Raw genomic sequence first — 20,549 nt, forward strand, 5'->3', positions numbered from 1 at the left:
CCCACAGTGACTGTATGTACATATCCCAACCAGAATCTATGGATTACAGGCAACATCCGCACTGAGCTAAAGGCTAGAGCTGCCACTATCAAGGAGCAGGAAACCAATCCAGATGCTTATAAGAAATCCCTCTATGCCTTTGAACCATCAAACAGGCAAAGCGGCTCTGACGATCATTGGATGTGGAAGGGCTTGCAAACTATTAGACTACAAAGGGAAACACAGGCACGAACTGCCCAGGCAGGCTAAATGCCTTTTATCCTCGTTTCGAGGCAAGCAACACTGAAGCTTGCATGAGAGCACCAGCTGTTCTGGACAACTGTGTGATCACGCTCTCTGTAGCAGATGTGAGCAAGACCTTTAAACAGGTCAACATTCACAAGACCGCGGGGCCAGACGGAGTACCAAGATGTGTACTCACAGCATGCGCGGACCAACTGGCAAGTGTCTTCACTGACATTTTCAACCTCTCTGTAATAACTACATGTTTCAAGCAGACCACCATAGTCCCTGTGCCCAAGAACGCCAAGGTAACCTGTCTGTAGCACTCACCTCTGTAGCCATGAAGTGCTTTTAAAGGCTGGTCATGGCTCACACCAACACCATCATCCCGAAAACTCTAGACCCACTCCAATTTGCATATCCCCCTCCAACAGATCCACAGATGACACAATCTCAATTGCACTCCACACTGCCCTTTCCCACCTGGACAAAAGGCACTCCTATGTGAGAATACAGCTCAGAGTTCAACACCATAGTGTCCACAAAACTCATCACTAAGCTAAAGACCCTGGGACAAAACACCTCCCTCTGCAACTGGATCCTGGACTTCCTAACGGGCTGCCCCAGGAGGTAAGGGTAGGCAACAACACATCTGCCACTGATCCTCAACACTGGACCCCTCAAGGGTGCGTGCTTAGTCCTCTCGTGTACTCCCTGTTAACCCACGAATGCATGGCCAAGCATGACTCCAACACCATCATTAATTTTGCAGATGACACAACAGTGGTAGGCCTGATCACCAACAACACTGAGACAGCCTATAGGGAGGAGGTCAGGACAACAACCTCTCCCTCAATGTGAGCGAGACAAAGGAGCTGATTATAGACTACATGAAAAGGACGGCCGAACACGCCCCCATTCATATGAACATAGCTGTAGTTGAGTGTGTCGAAAGCTTCAAGTTCCTTGGTGTCCACATCACCAACAAACTATCATGGTCCAAACACACCAAGACAGTTGTGAAGAGGGCACGACCATGCCTTTTCCCCCTCAGGAGACTAACAAGATTTAGCATGGGTCCCCAGATCCTCAAAAAGTTCTACAGCTGCACCATTGAGCGCATCTTGACAACTGCTCGGCATCTGACCGTAAGGCGCTAAAGAGGGTAGTGCGTACGGCCCAGTACATCACTGGGGCCAAGCTTCCTGTCATCCAGGACTATACTAGGCGCTGTCAGAGGAAGGCCCAAAACATTGTCAAAGACCCAAGCCACCCAAGTCATTGACTGTTGTCTCTGCTACTGCATGGCAAGCGGTACCGAACACCAAGTCTAAGACCAAAAGGCTCCTTAACAGATTCTACCCCCAAGCCTTAAGACTGTTGAACAATTAAACAAATGGTTACCCGGACCATTTGCACTTTACCCCTACCTACAGTACATGTACATATTACCTCAATTACCTCGACTAACCTGTACCCCTGTATAGCCTCGTTATTGTTATTTTTATAGTTTTTTTTAATGTATTTTTTTACTTTAGTTTATTTTTCTTCCTGTATTATACTTATGCTAAAATCTTTGTTCTATTTTTCTGAGACATTTACTTTATGTTCGTATTGTTATCTGTTATTATGTCTTACTGTTGTTGCATTATTGAGAAGGAACCTGCCAGTAAGCATTTAGTTGGACAGTGTATACCATGTGTATCCTGTACATACGACTAATATAACTTGAAACAATGACTTTAAATGAGACCCCAGAAGTGAGGTTTGATGACAACATGTTGCCTCCTTTCTCATCAGAGCTCTCTCACAGGAGGACCTCGCTGAGGTTTAGAGCACTGTCAACACACCCAGAAGCAAATTGACTTGAATGAAAGGAGACCTGAACACAACAAGAAGTGTTGAACACAAGATGACTCTGCTTGGGATTCAATTGAAAGCACATAGTCAACAAGCATACTACACTTGAATTTTAAAGTTGATTTAAGCCAACATCTGCAGCATTTACCGCAAATATGATCTCTGCAAACATCAGGAAAATTCTTGAAAAACTGCATTGTCAGCAGAAGACACTTTTTAGACATGTTTACTTTATATTACTATATATAGGGTCTACTATAGGGTTTAATATAGTATAATATAGGGTTTAATATAGTATACTATAGGGTTTAATATAGTATAATATATAGTATAATATAGTATACTATAGGGTTTAATATAGTATAATATATAGTATAATATAGTATACTATAGGGTTTAATATAGTATACTATAGGGTTTAATATAGTATAATATATAGTATAATATAGTCTACTATAGGGTTTAATATAGTATAATATAGGGTTTAATATAGTATACTATAGGGTTTAATATAGTATACTATAGGGTCTACTATAGGGTTTAATATAGTATACTATAGGGTTTAATATAGTATACTATAGGGTTTAATATAGTATAATATAGGGTTTAATATAGTATACTATAGGGTTTAATATAGTATACTATAGGGTTTAATATAGTATACTATAGGGTTTAATATAGTATACTATAGGGTCTACTATAGGGTTTAATATAGTATACTATAGGGTTTAATATAGTATACTATAGGGTTTAATATAGTATAATATAGGGTTTAATATAGTATAATATAGGGTTTAATATAGTATAATATAGGGTCTACTATAGGGTTTAATATAGTATACTATAGGGTTTAATATAGTATACTATAGGGTTTAATATAGTATACTATAGGGTTTAATATAGTATACTATAGGGTTTAATATAGTATACTATAGGGTTTAATATAGTATACTATAGGGTTTAATATAGTATACTATAGGGTTTAATATAGTATACTATAGGGTTTAATATAGTATAATATAGGGTTTAATATAGTATACTATAGGGTTTAATATAGTATACTATAGGGTTTAATATAGTATAATATAGGGTTTAATATAGTATAATATAGGGTTTAATATAGTATACTATAGGGTTTAATATAGTATACTATAGGGTTTAATATAGTATACTATAGGGTTTAATATAGTATACTATAGGGTTTAATATAGTATAATATAGGGTTTAATATAGTATACTATAGGGTTTAATATAGTATAATATAGGGTTTAATATAGTATACTATAGGGTTTAATATAGTATAATATAGGGTTTAATATAGTATAATATAGGGTTTAATATAGTATAATATAGGGTTTAATATAGTATAATATAGGGTCTACTATAGGGTTTAATATAGTATAATATAGGGTTTAATATAGTATAATATAGGGTTTAATATAGTATAATATAGGGTTTAATATAGTATACTATAGGGTTTAATATAGTATACTATAGGGTTTAATATAGTATAATATAGGGTTTAATATAGTATACTATAGGGTTTAATATAGTATAATATAGGGTTTAATATAGTATACTATAGGGTTTAATATAGTATAATATAGGGTTTAATATAGTATAATATAGGGTTTAATATAGTATAATATAGGGTTTAATATAGTATAATATAGGGTCTACTATAGGGTTTAATATAGTATAATATAGGGTTTAATATAGTATAATATAGGGTTTAATATAGTATAATATAGGGTTTAATATAGTATAATATAGGGTTTAATATAGTATAATATAGGGTTTAATATAGTATACTATAGGGTTTAATATAGTATAATATAGGGTTTAATATAGTATACTATAGGGTTTAATATAGTATAATATAGGGTTTAATATAGTATACTATAGGGTTTAATATAGTATAATATAGGGTTTAATATAGTATAATATAGGGTTTAATATAGTATAATATAGGGTTTAATATAGTATAATATAGGGTTTAATATAGTATAATATAGGGTTTAATATAGTATAATATAGGGTTTAATATAGTATAATATAGGGTTTAATATAGTATAATATAGGGTTTAATATAGTATAATATAGGGTTTAATATAGTATAATATAGGGTTTAATATAGTATAATATAGGGTTTAATATAGTATACTATAGGGTTTAATATAGTATAATATAGGGTTTAATATAGTATACTATAGGGTTTAATATAGTATAATATAGGGTTTAATATAGTATACTATAGGGTTTAATATAGTATACTATAGGGTTTAATATAGTATAATATAGGGTTTAATATAGTATACTATAAGGTTTAATATAGTATAATATAGGGTTTAATATAGTATACTATAGGGTTTAATATAGTATAATATAGGGATTAATATAGTATACTATAGGGTTTAATATAGTATAATATAGGGTTTAATATAGTATACTATAGGGTTTAATATAGTATAATATAGGGTTTAATATAGTATACTATAGGGTTTAATATAGTATACTATAGGGCTTAATATAGTATACTATAGGGTTTAATATAGTATACTATAGGCTCTACTATAGGGTTTAATATAGTATACTATAGGGTTTAATATAGTTTACTATAGGGTCTACTATAGGGTTTAATATAGTATAATATAGTGTCTACTATAGGGTTTAATATAGTATACTATAGGGTCTACTATAGGGTTTAATATAGTATAATATAGGGTTTAATATAGTATACTATAGGGTTTAATATAGTATAATATAGGGTTTAATATAGTATAATCTAGGGTTTAATATAGTATAATATAGGGTCTACTATAGGGTTTAATATAGTATAATATTGGGTTTAATATAGTATAATATAGGGTCTACTATAGGGTTTAATATAGTATAATATTGGGTTTAATATAGTATACTATAGTGTTTAATATAGTATACTATAGGGTTTAATATAAAATTTCACCAGGCTCACTGTTCATTAACTCTTGTAAGTGCTTGCACAAAGGATAGTAACATCTCATCCTGTGTTCTTGGAATCTATACTATATGGTCTACTTTAGGGTTTAATATAGTATATTATAGGGTCTACTATAGGGTTTAATATAGTATAATATAGGGTCTACTATAGGGTCTACTATAGGGTTTAATATAGTATAATATTGGGTTTAATATAGTATAATATAGGGTCTACTATAGTGTCTACTATAGTATACTATAGGGTTTAATATAGTATACTATAGGGTCTACTATAGGGTTTAATATAGTATAATATAGGGTTTAATATAGTATAATATAGGGTCTACTATAGGGTTTAATATAGTATAATATAGGGGTTAATATAGTATAATATAGGGTTTAATATAGTATACTATAGTGTTTAATATAGTATACTATAGGGTTTAATATAGTATAATATTGGGTCTACTATAGGGTTTAATATAGTATACTATAGGGTCTACTATAGGGTTTAATATAGTATAATACAGGGTCTACTATAGGGTTTAATATAGTATACTATAAGGTTTAATATAGTATAATATAGGGTCTACTATAGGGTTTAATATAGTATAATATAGGGTTTAATATAGTATAATATAGGGTTTAATATAGTATAATATAGGGTCTACTATAGGGTCTACTATAGGGTTTAATATAGTATAATATAGGGGTTAATATAGTATAATATAGGGTTTAATATAGTATACTATAGTGTTTAATATAGTATACTATAGGGTTTAATATAGTATAATATTGGGTCTACTATAGGGTTTAATATAGTATACTATAGGGTTTAATATAGTATACTATAGGGTTTAATATAGTATAATATTGGGTCTACTATAGGGTTTAATATAGTATAATACAGGGTCTACTATAGGGTTTAATATAGTATACTATAAGGTTTAATATAGTATACTATAAGGTTTAATATAGTATAATATAGGGTCTACTATAGGGTTTAATATAGTATAATATAGGGTCTACTATAGGGTTTAATATAGTATAATATAGGGTTTAATATAGTATAATATAGGGTCTAATATAGTATACTATAGGGTTTAATATAGTATAATACTGTGTCTACTATAGGGTTTAATATAGTATAATCTAGGGTTTAATATAGTATAATATAGGGTCTACTATATGGTTTAATATAGTATAATATAGGGTCTACTATAGGGTTTAATAAAGTATAATATAGGGTCTAATATAGAGTTTCATATAGTATAATATAGCATCTTGGCCTATTTCTACATGTCTTATGGCTTGAGACTGAGCTTTGCTTTGTATATCTGAAAGGGAACAAGACAATACCAAACTTGTCATTAAGCAGTATTTCTTTAACTCTTTGCGTGAGGTTTAGCGAGAGGAAAATGTTGCCCATAGTCTTTTGGGTCGCCGTGGGTGACGACACAACAAATTGGGAAATCATTACTGTAGCTTCATTACTGTTAACAATTTATGTACAAGACTGTACAACCACACTGTTATTCACTTCAGGCCCTATTCATGCTGGAGATAATTTGACTTCACATGGACTTAAATCACAATGTTGAGTCTACTCATCTCAAGTCTGAATCGGGCCCTTCAATCACATGTTGCTATTTAATATCTATTTTTTTTTTGTTCTTTGTAAAACGCTTTTGTAAAATGCAATATCACTACTCAATTAGAATGACTTTGATTTAGGGTTGAACTATCCTCTTAAATAAAAGTATTTGCTAAAACTGAGCTTGATTTCACTAAGTACGCTCCATGTATTAAATAGAACAACATTTAATGAGGCCGAATAATAAATGTACACAGTGATTTAAACATCCCATCCATACACCACACTAAACCTACACATAGTCTGTGTCTGGAAAGGCATCCTATTACCTAACTACTGTGACACTGCAGACACAGCTCTCCTCTCTAACAGTTAGGAGCCAAATGAATGATGCCAGGAACTCTAAATGTAATTATGTCACTCTTGTGACTTGCTGATGCAATGATGTCACACACAAATCATCATCACCATGGTGATGCGCCATGACATAATTTCTTCAGACGGTTGAAATGCTGTTGTCGAGGGGGCGTGGCCACACTACCCTGCAGGTGTCACGTGTTTAACCAAAGTCTTATAATCAGTGACATCATCATAGATGACATCATCATCGCCTTCTCCATGGCGACTACGTTGTCGCTCCTGGCAACGGCTCACGGTTTGGAGCACGGTCACTAGGCGACGGTCCAGGGCGGAGAGGTGCAGCTCCGAGAGGAGGGGGGCCACGGAGAATAAAGGATCATGGGAAAGGGAGTCCCTCATGACATCACTGAGACGGTACTGGGGCAGGGAGAGGAGACGCAGATGTAGGAGGGTGGAGCGACGGATCCTATAGAGAGAGAGAGTGATGGAGTGAGAGCTATGAGACAGAAGAGGAATATATGATAATGCTGGGGTAGTGATGGGGGTTCTACTAACATACTGAATTGTTTTAAGATGGTCATTTAGTTATTTTATTTAGAATTTTAGGACCTCTTGGTATATATATAAAAAAAATACTATCCTACAGAAACACATTGAATAACAGATTCACACGGAAAACAATGCAGCAGAAGGAAGTTTGTTTCCAAGTGTCTCCTTTATCTGAGAGTTATGGGAAAGATACGCAATTATTCTATTGTTCTTTACACATGTTTAACCCCTTTGGTTAGAACACCATCATGTTCCTGTGTCTTATCTTTCCATAGAGTGGTCACATTACTCTGTTAAAACACCATCGTGTTCCTGAGTCTTATCTTTCCATAGAGTGGTCACATTACTCTGTTAGAACACCATCGTGTTCCTGAGTCTTATCTTTCCATAGAGTGGTCACATTACTCTGTTAAAACACCATCATGTTCCTGAGTCTTATCTTTCCATAGAGTGGTCACATTACTCTGTTAAAACACCATCATGTTCCTGAGTCTTATCTTTCCATAGAGTGGTCACATTACTCTGTTAAAACACCATCGTGTTCCTGAGTCTTATCTTTCCATAGAGTGGTCACATTACTCTGTTAGAACACCATCGTGTTCCTGAGTCTTATCTTTCCATAGAGTGGTCACATTACTCTGTTAGAACACCATCGTGTTCCTGAGTCTTATCTTTCCATAGAGTGGTCACATTACTCTGTTAAAACACCATCATGTTCCTGAGTCTTATCTTTCCATAGAGTGGTCACATTACTCTGTTAAAACACCATCATGTTCCTGAGTCTTATCTTTCCATAGAGTGGTCACATTACTCTGTTAGAACACCATCATGTTCCTGAGTCTTATCTTTCCATAGAGGGGTCACATTACTCTGTTAGAACACCATCGTGTTCCTGAGTCTTATCTTTCCATAGAGTGGTCACATTACTTTGCTAGAACACCATCGTGTTCCTGAGTCTTATCTTTCCATAGAGTGGTCACATTACTCTGTTAAAACACCATCATGTTCCTGAGTCTTATCTTTCCATAGAGTGGTCACATTACTCTGTTAGAACACCATCATGTTCCTGTGTCTTATCTTTCCATAGAGTGGTCACATTACTCTGTTAGAACACCATCATGTTCCTGAGTCTTATCTTTCCATAGAGTGGTCACATTACTCTGTTAGAACACCATCGTGTTCCTGAGTCTTATCTTTCCATAGAGTGGTCACATTACTCTGTTAGAACACCATCATGTTCCTGAGTCTTATCTTTCCATAGAGTGGTCACATTACTTTGTTAGAACACCATCATGTTCCTGAGTCTTATCTTTCCATAGAGTGGTCACATTACTCTGTTAGAACACCATCGTGTTCCTGAGTCTTATCTTTCCATAGAGTGGTCACATTACTTTGTTAGAACACCATCATGTTCCTGAGTCTTATCTTTCCATAGAGTGGTCACATTACTCTGTTAAAACACCATCATGTTCCTGAGTCTTATCTTTCCATAGAGTGGTCACATTACTCTGTTAGAACACCATCATGTTCCTGAGTCTTATCTTTCCATAGAGTGGTCACATTACTCTGTTAGAACACCATCATGTTCCTGTGTTTTATCTTTCCATAGAGTGGTCACATTACTCTGTTAAAACACCATCGTGTTCCTGAGTCTTATCTTTCCATAGAGTGGTCACATTACTCTGTTAGAACACCATCGTGTTCCTGAGTCTTATCTTTCCATAGAATGGTCACATTACTCTGTTAGAACACCATCGTGTTCCTGAGTCTTATCTTTCCATAGAGTGGTCACATTACTTCGTACGCCAAACCGTTTGGATGCTATCTATGTTTATAGAAATACACATTTCTTGATGTCTGCTGGTCTGTTAAGGCTCTGCCACCTCCCACTGTAGATGAGGAAGACCAACACCGGTGGATTGAGACGCAGCCCATGCAGAAACAGATATCTCTATCAGAAACAGATATCTCTATCAGAAACAGATATCTCTAACAGAAACAGATATCTCTATCAGAAACAGATATCTCTATCAGAAACAGATATCTCTATCAGAAACAGATATCTCTATCAGAAACAGATATCTCTATCAGAAACAGATATCTCTATCAGAAACAGATATCTCTATCAGAAACAGATATCTCTATCAGAAACAGATATCTCTATCAGAAACAGATATCTCTATCAGAAACAGATATCTCTATCAGAAACAGATATCTCTATCAGAAACAGATATCTCTATCAGAAACAGATATCTCTATCAGAAACAGATATCTCTAACAGAAACAGATATCTCTAACAGAAACAGATATCTCTATCAGAAACAGATATCTCTATCAGAAACAGATATCTCTATCAGAAACAGATATCTCTATCAGAAACAGATATCTCTATCAGAAACAGATATCTCTATCAGAAACAGATATCTCTATCAGAAACAGATATCTCTAACAGAAACAGATATCTCTAACAGAAACAGATATCTCTATCAGAAACAGATATCTCTAACAGAAACAGATATCTCTATCAGAAACAGATATCTCTATCAGAAACAGATATCTCTAACAGAAACAGATATCTCTATCAGAAACAGATATCTCTATCAGAAACAGATATCTCTATCAGAAACAGATATCTCTATCAGAAACAGATATCTCTATCAGAAACAGATATCTCTATCAGAAACAGATATCTCTATCAGAAACAGATATCTCTAACAGAAACAGATATCTCTAACAGAAACAGATATCTCTATCAGAAACAGATATCTCTATCAGAAACAGATATCTCTATCAGAAACAGATATCTCTATCAGAAACAGATATCTCTATCAGAAACAGATATCTCTATCAGAAACAGATATCTCTATCAGAAACAGATATCTCTATCAGAAACAGATATCTCTATCAGAAACAGATATCTCTATCAGAAACAGATATCTCTATCAGAAACAGATATCTCTAACAGAAACAGATGTATTTTTATGGAGATGTTTTTATTATGCTACTTAGATTCCTGCGGGGGTGCGGACATCGAGTCTTGGGGCTTAATTATGCACCACATGTTATACCTGCAGCACTGCTCCAGAGGTGTCAGGATAGAGGGTTCATCTGTAGAGTGACGCCCAAACCTGTAATCAGCACACACACAGTGTCAATGTTACAATCAACTGACGTTAGTTAAACCTGTAGTCAGCACACAGACATAGTGTCAGACACACACACACATGCATGCACACACCATTAAGAAAAACAGATCATCAATTTCATTGTCAGGATACTCACGCCCTCCCATTGTCTAAGTGCAGAAGGAAAGTGTTGTTGCCAAACTTCTCAAACGTCTCATAGTGGTGTCGGTCCATATTACCTGAATCAAAATAGTTTGTGTTGAACGCGTGTTTGTTTGTGTTTTATTTTCAGCTTTTTCCTCTTTCTGCTAATTGAAAAGACTTTGGTCTCCATGAACATCACAATAGAAAGGTATTACTATTACAGTCTCATTACTATTACAGTCTCATTACTATTACAGTCTCATTACTATTACAGTCTCATTACTATTACAGTCTCATTACTATTACAGTCTCCTTACTATTACAGTCTCCTTACTATTACAGTCTCATTACTATTACAGTCTCATTACTATTACAGTCTCATTACTATTACAGTCTCATTACTATTATAGTCTCATTACTATTACAGTCTCATTACTATTACAGTCTCATTACTATTATAGTCTCATTACTATTACAGTCTCATTACTATTACAGTCTCATTACTATTATAGTCTCATTACTATTACAGTCTCATTACTATTATAGTTCTAATATATTATTATGTCCTGACCCAGACCGACCCATGAGGAAGTCTAGTATTGTCATGTCTATCAAGTCCACTAGTCTCCTTCCCTCCCCAGCCCAGACCGACCCATGAGGAAGTCTAGTATAGTAATGTCTATCAGGTCCACCAGTCTCCCTCCCCAGCCCAGACCTACCCATGAGGAAGTCTAGTATAGTCATGTCTATCAGGTCCACCAGTCTCCCTCCCTCCCCAGCCCAGACCGACCCATGAGGAAGTCTAGTATAGTCATGTCTATCAAGTCCACCAGTCTCCCTCACCAGCCCAGACCTACCCAAGAGGAAGTCTAGTATAGTCATGTCTATCAGGTCTACCAGTCTCCCTCCCTCCCCAGCCCAGACCGACCCATGAGGAAGTCTAGTATAGTCATGTCTATCAGGTCCACCAGTCTCCTTCCCTCCCCAGCCCAGACCGACCCATGAGGAAGTCTAGTATAGTCATGTCTATCAGGTCCACCAGTCTCCCCCCTCCCTCCCCAGCCCAGACCTACCCATGAGGAAGTCTAGTATAGTCATGTCTATCAGGTCCACCAGTCTCCCTCCCTCCCCAGCCCAGACCGACCCATGAGGAAGTCTAGTATAGTCATGTCTATCAGGTCCACCAGTCTCCCTCCCTCCCCAGCCCAGACCGACCCATGAGGAAGTCTAGTATAGTCATGTCTATCAGGTCCACCAGTCTGGTTCCCTTGTTGTATGGTGGGGTCTTCTTCACTGTGTCACAGTAGTCTGGGTCTTTCTCCCACCTGCAACATGACAACAGGGTTAGAGTTGAGACTAGTGTTAGAGTTAGGGATGAGGGTTAGAGTTAGGGTTGAGGGTTAGAATTAGGGTTGAGGGTTAGAGTTAGGGTTGAGGGTTAGAATTAGGGTTGAGGGTTAGAATTAGGGTTGAGGGTTAGAATTAGGGTTGAGGGTTAGAATTAGGGTTGAGGGTTAGAGTTAGGGTTGAGGGTTAGAATTAGGGTTGAGGATAGGGTTAGAGTTAGGGTTGAGGGTTAGAATTAGGGTTGACGGTTAGAGTTAGGGTTGACGGTTAGAGTTAGGGTTGAGGGTTAGAATTAGGGTTGAGGGTTAGAATTAGGGTTGAGGGTTAGAGTTAGGGTTGAGGGTTAGAATTAGGGTTGATGGTTAGAATTAGGGTTGAGGGTTAGAATTAGGATTGAGGGTTGGAGTTAGGGTTGAGGGTTAGAGTTAGGATCGAGGCTAGGATTAGATTTAGGGTTGAGGGTTAGAGTTAAAGTTGAGGCTAGGGTTAGAGTTGAGGCTAGGGTTGGAGTTGGAGTTGAGGCTAGGGTTAGAGTTATTATCTATCTATAGATATAGCTATAGACTCTATACCCACACTGCCAGTTTGCTGCGGCTGTAGGAGCGTTTCCAGGGAGACCTCCAGCTACGTCTGGTGGCCAAGGAGGTGTCCGGCAGCATCATGGCCAGGGAGGCCTCAAGGTTCTGGGGTCGGCCACACACAGCGTGCTCCGTACTGCAGTAGTAGGAACACTGGCCATAGAAACACACATTATTCACTAGGGGAGATAGAAGGGGATGGAGGGGGAGAGGAGAGGAGAGTTTGAGTGCACTCTTCTCTTCATCATCAGTGTAGATGACAGGAGAGGCAGCAATTCAAGAGCTGACAGAGAGAAAGATTGAAAATGAAAGAAATTAATTCAGCAAAAATTGCCTTTCTGCTGAATAATATCCAGCATCTATTTTCATATTCCCCACTAGAGAAAACAGAGATGTGAAACATGTAATATAAGGAGAGAGTTGGTAAAGAAAGAGGAGTGAGAGAGAGGGAGATGGAGTGAGTGTGATAGAGGGATAGAGTGAAGGAAGGAAGGAGTGAAATAATGATAAACAGACCAGGAGAGGTGAAGAAGGTCCGGGCCAGTTTGTGGTCAGTGGTGATGTCTTTGATCTCTGTTACCACGTCAACCAGCCTCCCAACGGCTGGGGGGATCCGCCTGTAACCCAACACCCTGAGAGCGAGGGGAGTGGAGAGGATAGGAGAGGAGGGACAGAGGAGAGAGATGGGAGAGGTGGGGGGGTGTAGAGAGAGGGAGAGGAGAGAGAGGCAGAAAAAGATGGGAGAGAGAGAGAGAGAGAGGGAGAGAGAGAGAGAGGAGTCCATATTTAATGCTTCTCAATGTCTGCTCTATTCTCCACCATTTCAGTCAGTGGTGTGGTATGTTATATACTCCCTGACTGTTGCTATATACTCCCTGACTGTTGCTATATACTCCCTGACTGTTGCTATATACTCCCTGACTGTTGCTATATACTCCCTGACTGTTGCTATATACTCCCTGACTGTTGCTATATACTCCCTGACTGTTGCTATATACTCCCTGACTGTTGCTATATACTCCCTGACTGTTGCTATATACTCCCTGACTGTTGCTATATACTCCCTGACTGTTGCTATATACTCCCTGACTGTGGCTATATACTCCCTGACTGTTGCTATATACTCCCTGACTGTTGCTATATACTCCCTGACTGTTGCTATATACTCCCTGACTGTGGCTATATACTCCCTGACTGTTGCTATATACTCCCTGACTGTTGCTATATACTCCCTGACTGTTGCTATATACTCCCTGACTGTTGCTATATACTCCCTGACTGTTGCTATATACTCCCTGACTGTTGCTATATACTCCCTGGCTGTTGCTATATACTCCCTGAGTGTTGCTATATACTCCCTGGCTGTTGCTATCAAGGTGAGAAACAGACTCGTTGTTTACCTGTCCAGGTGAAAAGCAGCGATCTCTGCGTTGTGTCTCTCAAAGTCAGAGAAGTAGTAGAGGTTGAAGTTGGTCTCCTCATCGCGCTCTTGTCTGACAGAGACACAGTCAACACAGGAACACAACTATACAGACCATACACAGTCAACACAGGAACACAACTATACAGACCATACACAGTCAACACAGGAACACAACTATACAGACCATACACAGTCAACACAGGAACACAACTATACAGACCATACACAGTCAACACAGGAACACAACTATACAGACCATACACAGTCAACACAGGAACACAACTATACAGACCATACACAGTCAACACAGGAACACAACTATACAGACTATACACCCCAAACCATCACAATTGGGTTGAGGTCGGGTGATTGTGGAGGCCAGGTCATCTGATGCAGCACTCCATCACTCTCCTTCTTGGTCAAATAGCCCTTACACATCTTCCTCTTAGAACTACCCATCCCGGATCCGGTATATTTGTCATCAGCAACACTGAATAGCATAGCGCAACAGTCAAAAAATATTACTAGAAAATATTCATAATCATGAAATCACAAGTGAAATATAGCGAAACACAGCTTAGCCTTTTGTTAATCACCCTGTCGTCTCAGATTTTGAAATTATGCTTTACAGCGAAAGCAATACAAGCATTTGTGTAAGTTTAGCATAGCATTATGTACACTTAGCATGAGGAAGCTTGGTCACGAAAATCAGAAAAACAATCAAATTAACCATCTCCTTTGATGATCTTCGGATGTTTTCACTCACGAGACTCCCAGTTAGACAGCAAATGTTCCTTTTGTTCCATAAAGATATTTTTTATATCCAAATACCTCTGTTAGTTTGGTGCGTTATGCCCAGGAATCCACCGGAAATAGCGGTCATGACAACGCAGACAAATATTCAAAATTATATCCATAATGTCGACAGAAACATGGCAAACGTTTTTTATAATCAATCCTCAAGGTGTTTTTCAAATATCTATTTGATAATATATCAACCGGGACAGTTGGCTTTTCACTAGGACCGGGAGGAACAATGGCTGCCTCTCTCTTTTGCGCAAGAATCACTCTGAGAGCCCCCACCTGCCCACTTACGCAATGTGGTCGTTCACGCTCATTCTTCAAAATAAAGGCCTGAAACTATGTCTAAAGGCTGTAGACACCTTAGGGAAGCCATAGAAAAAGGAATCTGGTTGATATCCCTTTCTATGGTCAAGAGGGATGCATAGGAACACAATGGTTTCAAAATAAGAGTCACTTCCTGATTGGATTATTCTCAGGCTTTCGCCTGCAATATCAGTTCTGTTATACTCACAAACAAAGTTTTGGAAACTTTAGAGTGTTTTCTATCCTAAGCTGTCAATTATATGCATATTCTAGCATCTGGACCTGAGAAATAGGCCGTTTACTTTGGGAACGTTATTTTTCCAAAAATAAAAATTGTGCCCCCTAGCTTCAAGAGGCTTTAGGTGTGGACTGGAGGTGTGTTTTGGGTCATTGTCCTTTTGAAAAACAAATTATAGTCCCACTAAGAACAAACCAGATGGGATGGCGTATCGCTGCAGAATGCTATGGTAGCCATGCTGGTTAAGTGTGCCTTGAATTCTAAATAAATCCCTGACAGTGTCACCAGCAAAGCACACCCACACCATCACACCTCCTCCTCCATGCTTCATGGTGGGAACCACACATGCAGAGATCATCTGTTCATCTACTCTGCGTCTCACAAAGACACGCCGGTTGGAACCAAAAATCTCAAATTTGTACTCATCAGACCAAAGGACAGATTTCCACCGGTCTAATGTCCATTGCGCGTGATTCTCAGGCCAAGGAAGTCGCTTCTTATTATTAGTGTCCTTTAGTAGTGGTTTCTTTGCAGCAATTCGACCATCAAGGCCTGATTCACACAGTCTCCTCTGAACAGTTGATGTTGAGATGTGTCTGTTACTTGAACTCTGTGCTTGATGGTTCTTGCGACTGCACTTGAAGAAACCTTCGGAGTTCTTGAAATTTTACAGATTGACTGACCTTAATTTCTTAAAGTAATGATGGACTGTCGTTCTCTTTGCTTATTTGAGCTGTTCTTGCCGTAATATGGACTTGGTCTTTTACCAAATAGGGCTATCTTCTGTATATCACCCCTACCTTGTCACAACACAACTGATTGGCTCACGCATTAAGAAGGAAAGAAATTCCACAAATTATTATTAACAAGGCACACCTGTTAATTGAAATACATTCCAGGTGACTACCACATTAAGCTGGTTTAGAGAAAGCCAAGAGTGTGCAAAGCTGTCACCAAGGCAAAGAGTGGCTACTTTGAAGAATCTCAAATATAAAATATATTGTTCAACACTTTTTTGGTTACTACCAGATTCCACTTGTGTTATTTCATAGTTTTGATGTCTTCACTATTATTTTACAATGTAGAAAATAGTAAAAATTAAGTGAAAACCCTTGAGTGAGTAGGTGGGTCCAAACTGTTGGTACTGTACGTGTGTACGTGTACATGTGTGTGTAAGTCTCTCACTTCATTGGTTTGAGGATGGCCTGTCCGTAGTTAGGAAATGACATCACCAGCTTGAGCTGTGTCCCTCCAGACTTCTGCACTGAGAGAGAGAGAGAGACGGGTTACCATAGCAACACTTGAATTTCACATACTGAGAACACACTGAGCTCTCTCTATCACACACACACACACACACACACACACACACACACACACACACACACACACACACACACACACACACACACACACACACACACACACACACACACACACACACACACACACACACACACACACACAGGGTTCCCCTGTTTGAAACTAAATAAGGTCATCCAGTTTGTATGTTTTCATCCTGCAGTTCTACATTAATCCACTAGTGGTCTCCTCATACCTGACTCTAAACGTCACAACAGAGACTACCTCCCAGCTATGGGAGAATCTCAACTGCATTGCCTCACGTCCTCTCTCTTCACCTCCTTCTCAAAACCCATCGGATGAGAAGAGGGGAGGGATTAAGGAAATGCAATTGCAATTCTCCCAATCTGCCCTTCCTCCCAAAGTGTGCACCTGTTCACTTCCCTTCACTAATTTGAAAGGACATGACTGGTTTAAGAAATATGTTGGAAACTCCCACTAGCCCATGCCTCCACCAATCCAATGCTTTTGGTGTAATAGTATACGAGTGTACACTACAGGAGATATTATTGGAACTCACGCAGCGATTTTAACAGTAGGGCACTGGTGTAGTAAACTACATAGTGTTCTAGGGTGCTACTTCATTCTCTGTATGTACAGGACATAATGCCCCCATATCTCCCACCCCCAACAATCAGGCTCCCAAGACCCCTCCCCAACACACACACCACCCAAACACACCACCCACCCACACACACTCCAGGGTGAAGTTTCCCTTTGACAGACATCTAGGATCAGCTTGCCCTCCCCCAATTCTAACCTTAACCCCCTTAGTGGGGAAATTGCTATACTGATCCAAGATCAGTGTCAAAGGGGAACTTCCCCCTATTCCGCCACACACACACACACCACACGCACACCTGCGCTGACGATACGGTGTGTGCTGAGCTGCTGAGCAAGAGGTGCCATGTTGGGGTCCAGGTGGGGGTAGAGCTGCCAACGGGAGATACCAAGATGGAACCTCAGCCAGGGGGGGTGGCTGTCACTGCTCCTGTTCCAATGGGCTGAGTCATCGCCGATGTCACTGTAACTCACCCTGGGGAGGGTGGAGGGGGAAAGAGAGGGAGAGGAGAAGAGGGTTGGAGACACAAGAGGAGAGGACAAGAGAGAAGTAGTTCAGAGGAGGAGACGACAGGAGGAGAGGACAAGAGAGAAGTAGTTCAGAGGAGGAGACGACAGGAGGAGAGGACAAGAGAGAAGTAGTTCAGAGGAGGAGACGGCAGGAGGAGAGGACAAGAGAGAAGTAGTTCAGAGGAGGAGACGACCAGAGGAGAGGACAAGAGAGAAGTAGTTCAGAGGAGGAGACGACAGGAGGAGAGGACAAGAGAGAAGTAGTTCAGAGGAGGAAGTGGAGGAGACGCCAGGAGAAATAGGAGGGATATTTGCCGTAATGAACTAAAGGATCATGCAGCATGCGTCTGTTTTTTCAGAACAATCACGCTACTTCCCTCAACTCACCACATCTGTGTGCTCGTCTCGCGCGCCTTCCCTTTGGGCTTCACCTTCAGCAGCCAATCATCTTCATGGATGGGCGGGGTTGGCATGTTGTAGAGCGGGTGGCTAAAAAGAGCCTCTAATTTCGACATCCCCGATCCCATAGGCTTAATCCCCATCGAGCCAAACTTTCCTACCCTTACCGTCATGGTGTGTGTGTCTACAGGCCCTTCCTCCTTATGTCCATGACCTACCTTGACGGCCATTTTGGTTGTGACAGCGTCCTTTTCGGACATTTTTTGAGGGCCATTGCTGTCCATATGGGAAGAGTTCACTTTTCTGGTGTCCGGGGGTGTCTTGGCATAGCTGGCGTGGTTGTCCAACATCCTGGAGGTGTAGTTGGTATCCACCAGGGCTCGGAGGGTGTGGAGGTGTGTCTGACGAGGGGAGGGGGCGTCACAGTGGTTCTGGTAGACGGAGCGAGATAGTATGATGAGGAGGAGATGGAGAGAGAGGGAGGCAACGACCAGCGATAGACAGACAGTCCGAGAGCGACGGCGCGTACACCACCTCATCGCTCTGAGGGAGAGAAACAGTTGGAGAAAGACTGAGAGATAAAAATATGTAAAGGAGGAGAAAAAAGGAAGAGAGAGAGAGTAGGTGGAAGAGGAGAGAGACTGGATAAATAGAGGTGAAAGGACGAGGGAGGATTGGAGAGAGAGAAAGAAGAGGAGGAGGATGAGTAGGAGAGGTTGAGGGGATGAATGTGGGAGAATGAGAGAGAAAGTTAGAGGAACGAGGGAAGGAAAGAGTCTCAGAAACAGCATAGAGAAAGAGATAGAAAGAAGCCCATAGAGACTGGACCTTTCGAAAGTCAGAGCAGCCCTCTATTCTGGTATAGATACCTCCAAAACAACTACCTAGATACCCTCCAATACAACTACCTAGATACCTCCAATACAACTACCTAGATACCTCCAAAACAACTACCTAGATACCCTCCAATACAACTACCTAGATACCCCCCAATACAACTACCTAGATACCCCCCAATACAACTACCTAGATACCCTCCAATACAACTACCTAGATACCCCCAATACAACTACCTAGATAAACCCCAATACAACTACCTAGATACCCCCCAATACAACTACCTAGATACCCTCCAATACAACTACCTAGATACCCTCCAATACAACTACCTAGATACCCTCCAATACAACTACCTAGATACCCTCCAATACAACTACTTAGATACCCACCAATACAACTACCTAGATACCCTCCAATACACCTACCTAGATACCCCCCAATACAACTACCTAGATACCCCCCAATACAACTACCTCTTTCTTTACCTAGATACCCCCCAATACAACTACCTAGATACCCCCAATACAACTACCTCTTTCTGTAGGGAATAGGGTGCCATTTGGTTTGCAGTAATAGACAACGGTCAACTCAGTCCTAAGGACAAAGCACAGACTCCCCCAGGCACGACCACGTCCCCCTTTATAGAGGGTCACTGAAACGAATGAGGGAAGAAGGTATAATTTTACCACCTCTCTTTCTCCTCCCTCCTTTTTTCCTTCCCTTGTTACTCGCCTTTCTTTCTTTAAAGGTTTCCCCCCTTATGTTCTCCTCCTTCTTCTTTCTTGTTTTTTCTTGTTTCCTCACTTTCCCGGAATGAGACAGAGCTCTGATATCTTGTCAACCTATATTAAACTGTTTTCTCTCAATATCTCTCTCCCTTCCATCGCTCTATATCTCTGTCCCCTGGCATAGGCAGGGAGGTGTGCCAGGTTAGAGTGACCCGAGTGCTGTTAGAGCAATAAAGTTGTTTACTCATCCCTCTTTCTCTCTATCTTTCCCTGTACATGTCTGTCTGTCTGTCTGTCTGTCTGTCTGTCTGTCTGTCTGTCTGTCTGTCTGTCTGTCTGTCTGTCTGTCTGTCTGTCTGTCTGTCTGTCTGTCTGTCTGTCTGTCTGTCTGTCTGTCTGTCTGTCTGTCTGTCTGTCTGTCTGTCTGTCTGTCTGTCTGTCTGTCTGTCTGTCTCTCTATCTTTCCCTGTACATGTCTGTCTGTCTGTCTGTCTGTCTGTCTGTCTGTCTGTCTGTCTGTCTGTCTGTCTGTCTGTCTGTCTGTCTGTCTGTCTGTCTGTCTGTCTGTCTGTCTGTCTGTCACATTGTCTTCCTGTCTGTCTGTCTGTCTGTCTGTCTGTCTGTCTGTCTGTCTGTCTGTCTGT

At 39.5% G+C, this 20,549-nt stretch overlaps 1 protein-coding gene across 1 annotated transcript; it reads right to left on the minus strand.

Moving 5' to 3' along the window:
• Positions 1–6,261: 6,261 nt before the first annotated feature.
• LOC116358812 (extracellular serine/threonine protein kinase FAM20C-like) lies at positions 6,262–18,876 on the minus strand. Its single transcript, XM_031811042.1, has 10 exons — positions 18,326–18,876; positions 17,728–17,903; positions 16,691–16,769; positions 14,138–14,230; positions 13,254–13,369; positions 12,736–12,916; positions 12,028–12,137; positions 10,826–10,907; positions 10,612–10,671; positions 6,262–7,460 (listed from the first exon to the last, which is right to left on the minus strand). The coding sequence occupies exons 1-10, from the start codon at positions 18,874–18,876 to the stop codon at positions 7,172–7,174; spliced, it is 1,737 nt and encodes a 578-aa protein (XP_031666902.1). The 3' UTR covers positions 6,262–7,171.
• Positions 18,877–20,549: the final 1,673 nt, after the last annotated feature.

Source organism: Oncorhynchus kisutch, unplaced genomic scaffold, assembly GCF_002021735.2.
Source record: "Oncorhynchus kisutch isolate 150728-3 unplaced genomic scaffold, Okis_V2 Okis01b-Okis20b_hom, whole genome shotgun sequence".
In the NCBI taxonomy this organism is placed as follows: domain Eukaryota; kingdom Metazoa; phylum Chordata; class Actinopteri; order Salmoniformes; family Salmonidae; genus Oncorhynchus; species Oncorhynchus kisutch.

What these genes read in the sequence shown, in the direction of transcription:
- LOC116358812 (XM_031811042.1), bottom strand. Translation starts at nt 18,876, where the DNA reads ATGAGGTGGTGTACGCGCCGTCGCTCTCGGACTGTCTGTCTATCGCTG. An exon ending in ACACCGTATCGTCAGCGCAG is followed by an intron (nt 16,770 to 17,727) that starts GTGTGCGTGTGG and finishes TCTCTCTCTCAG; the next exon opens with TGCAGAAGTCTGGAGGGACA. An exon ending in CCTCTGGAGCAGTGCTGCAG is followed by an intron (nt 7,461 to 10,611) that starts GTATAACATGTG and finishes CTCTCTCTATAG; the next exon opens with GATCCGTCGCTCCACCCTCC.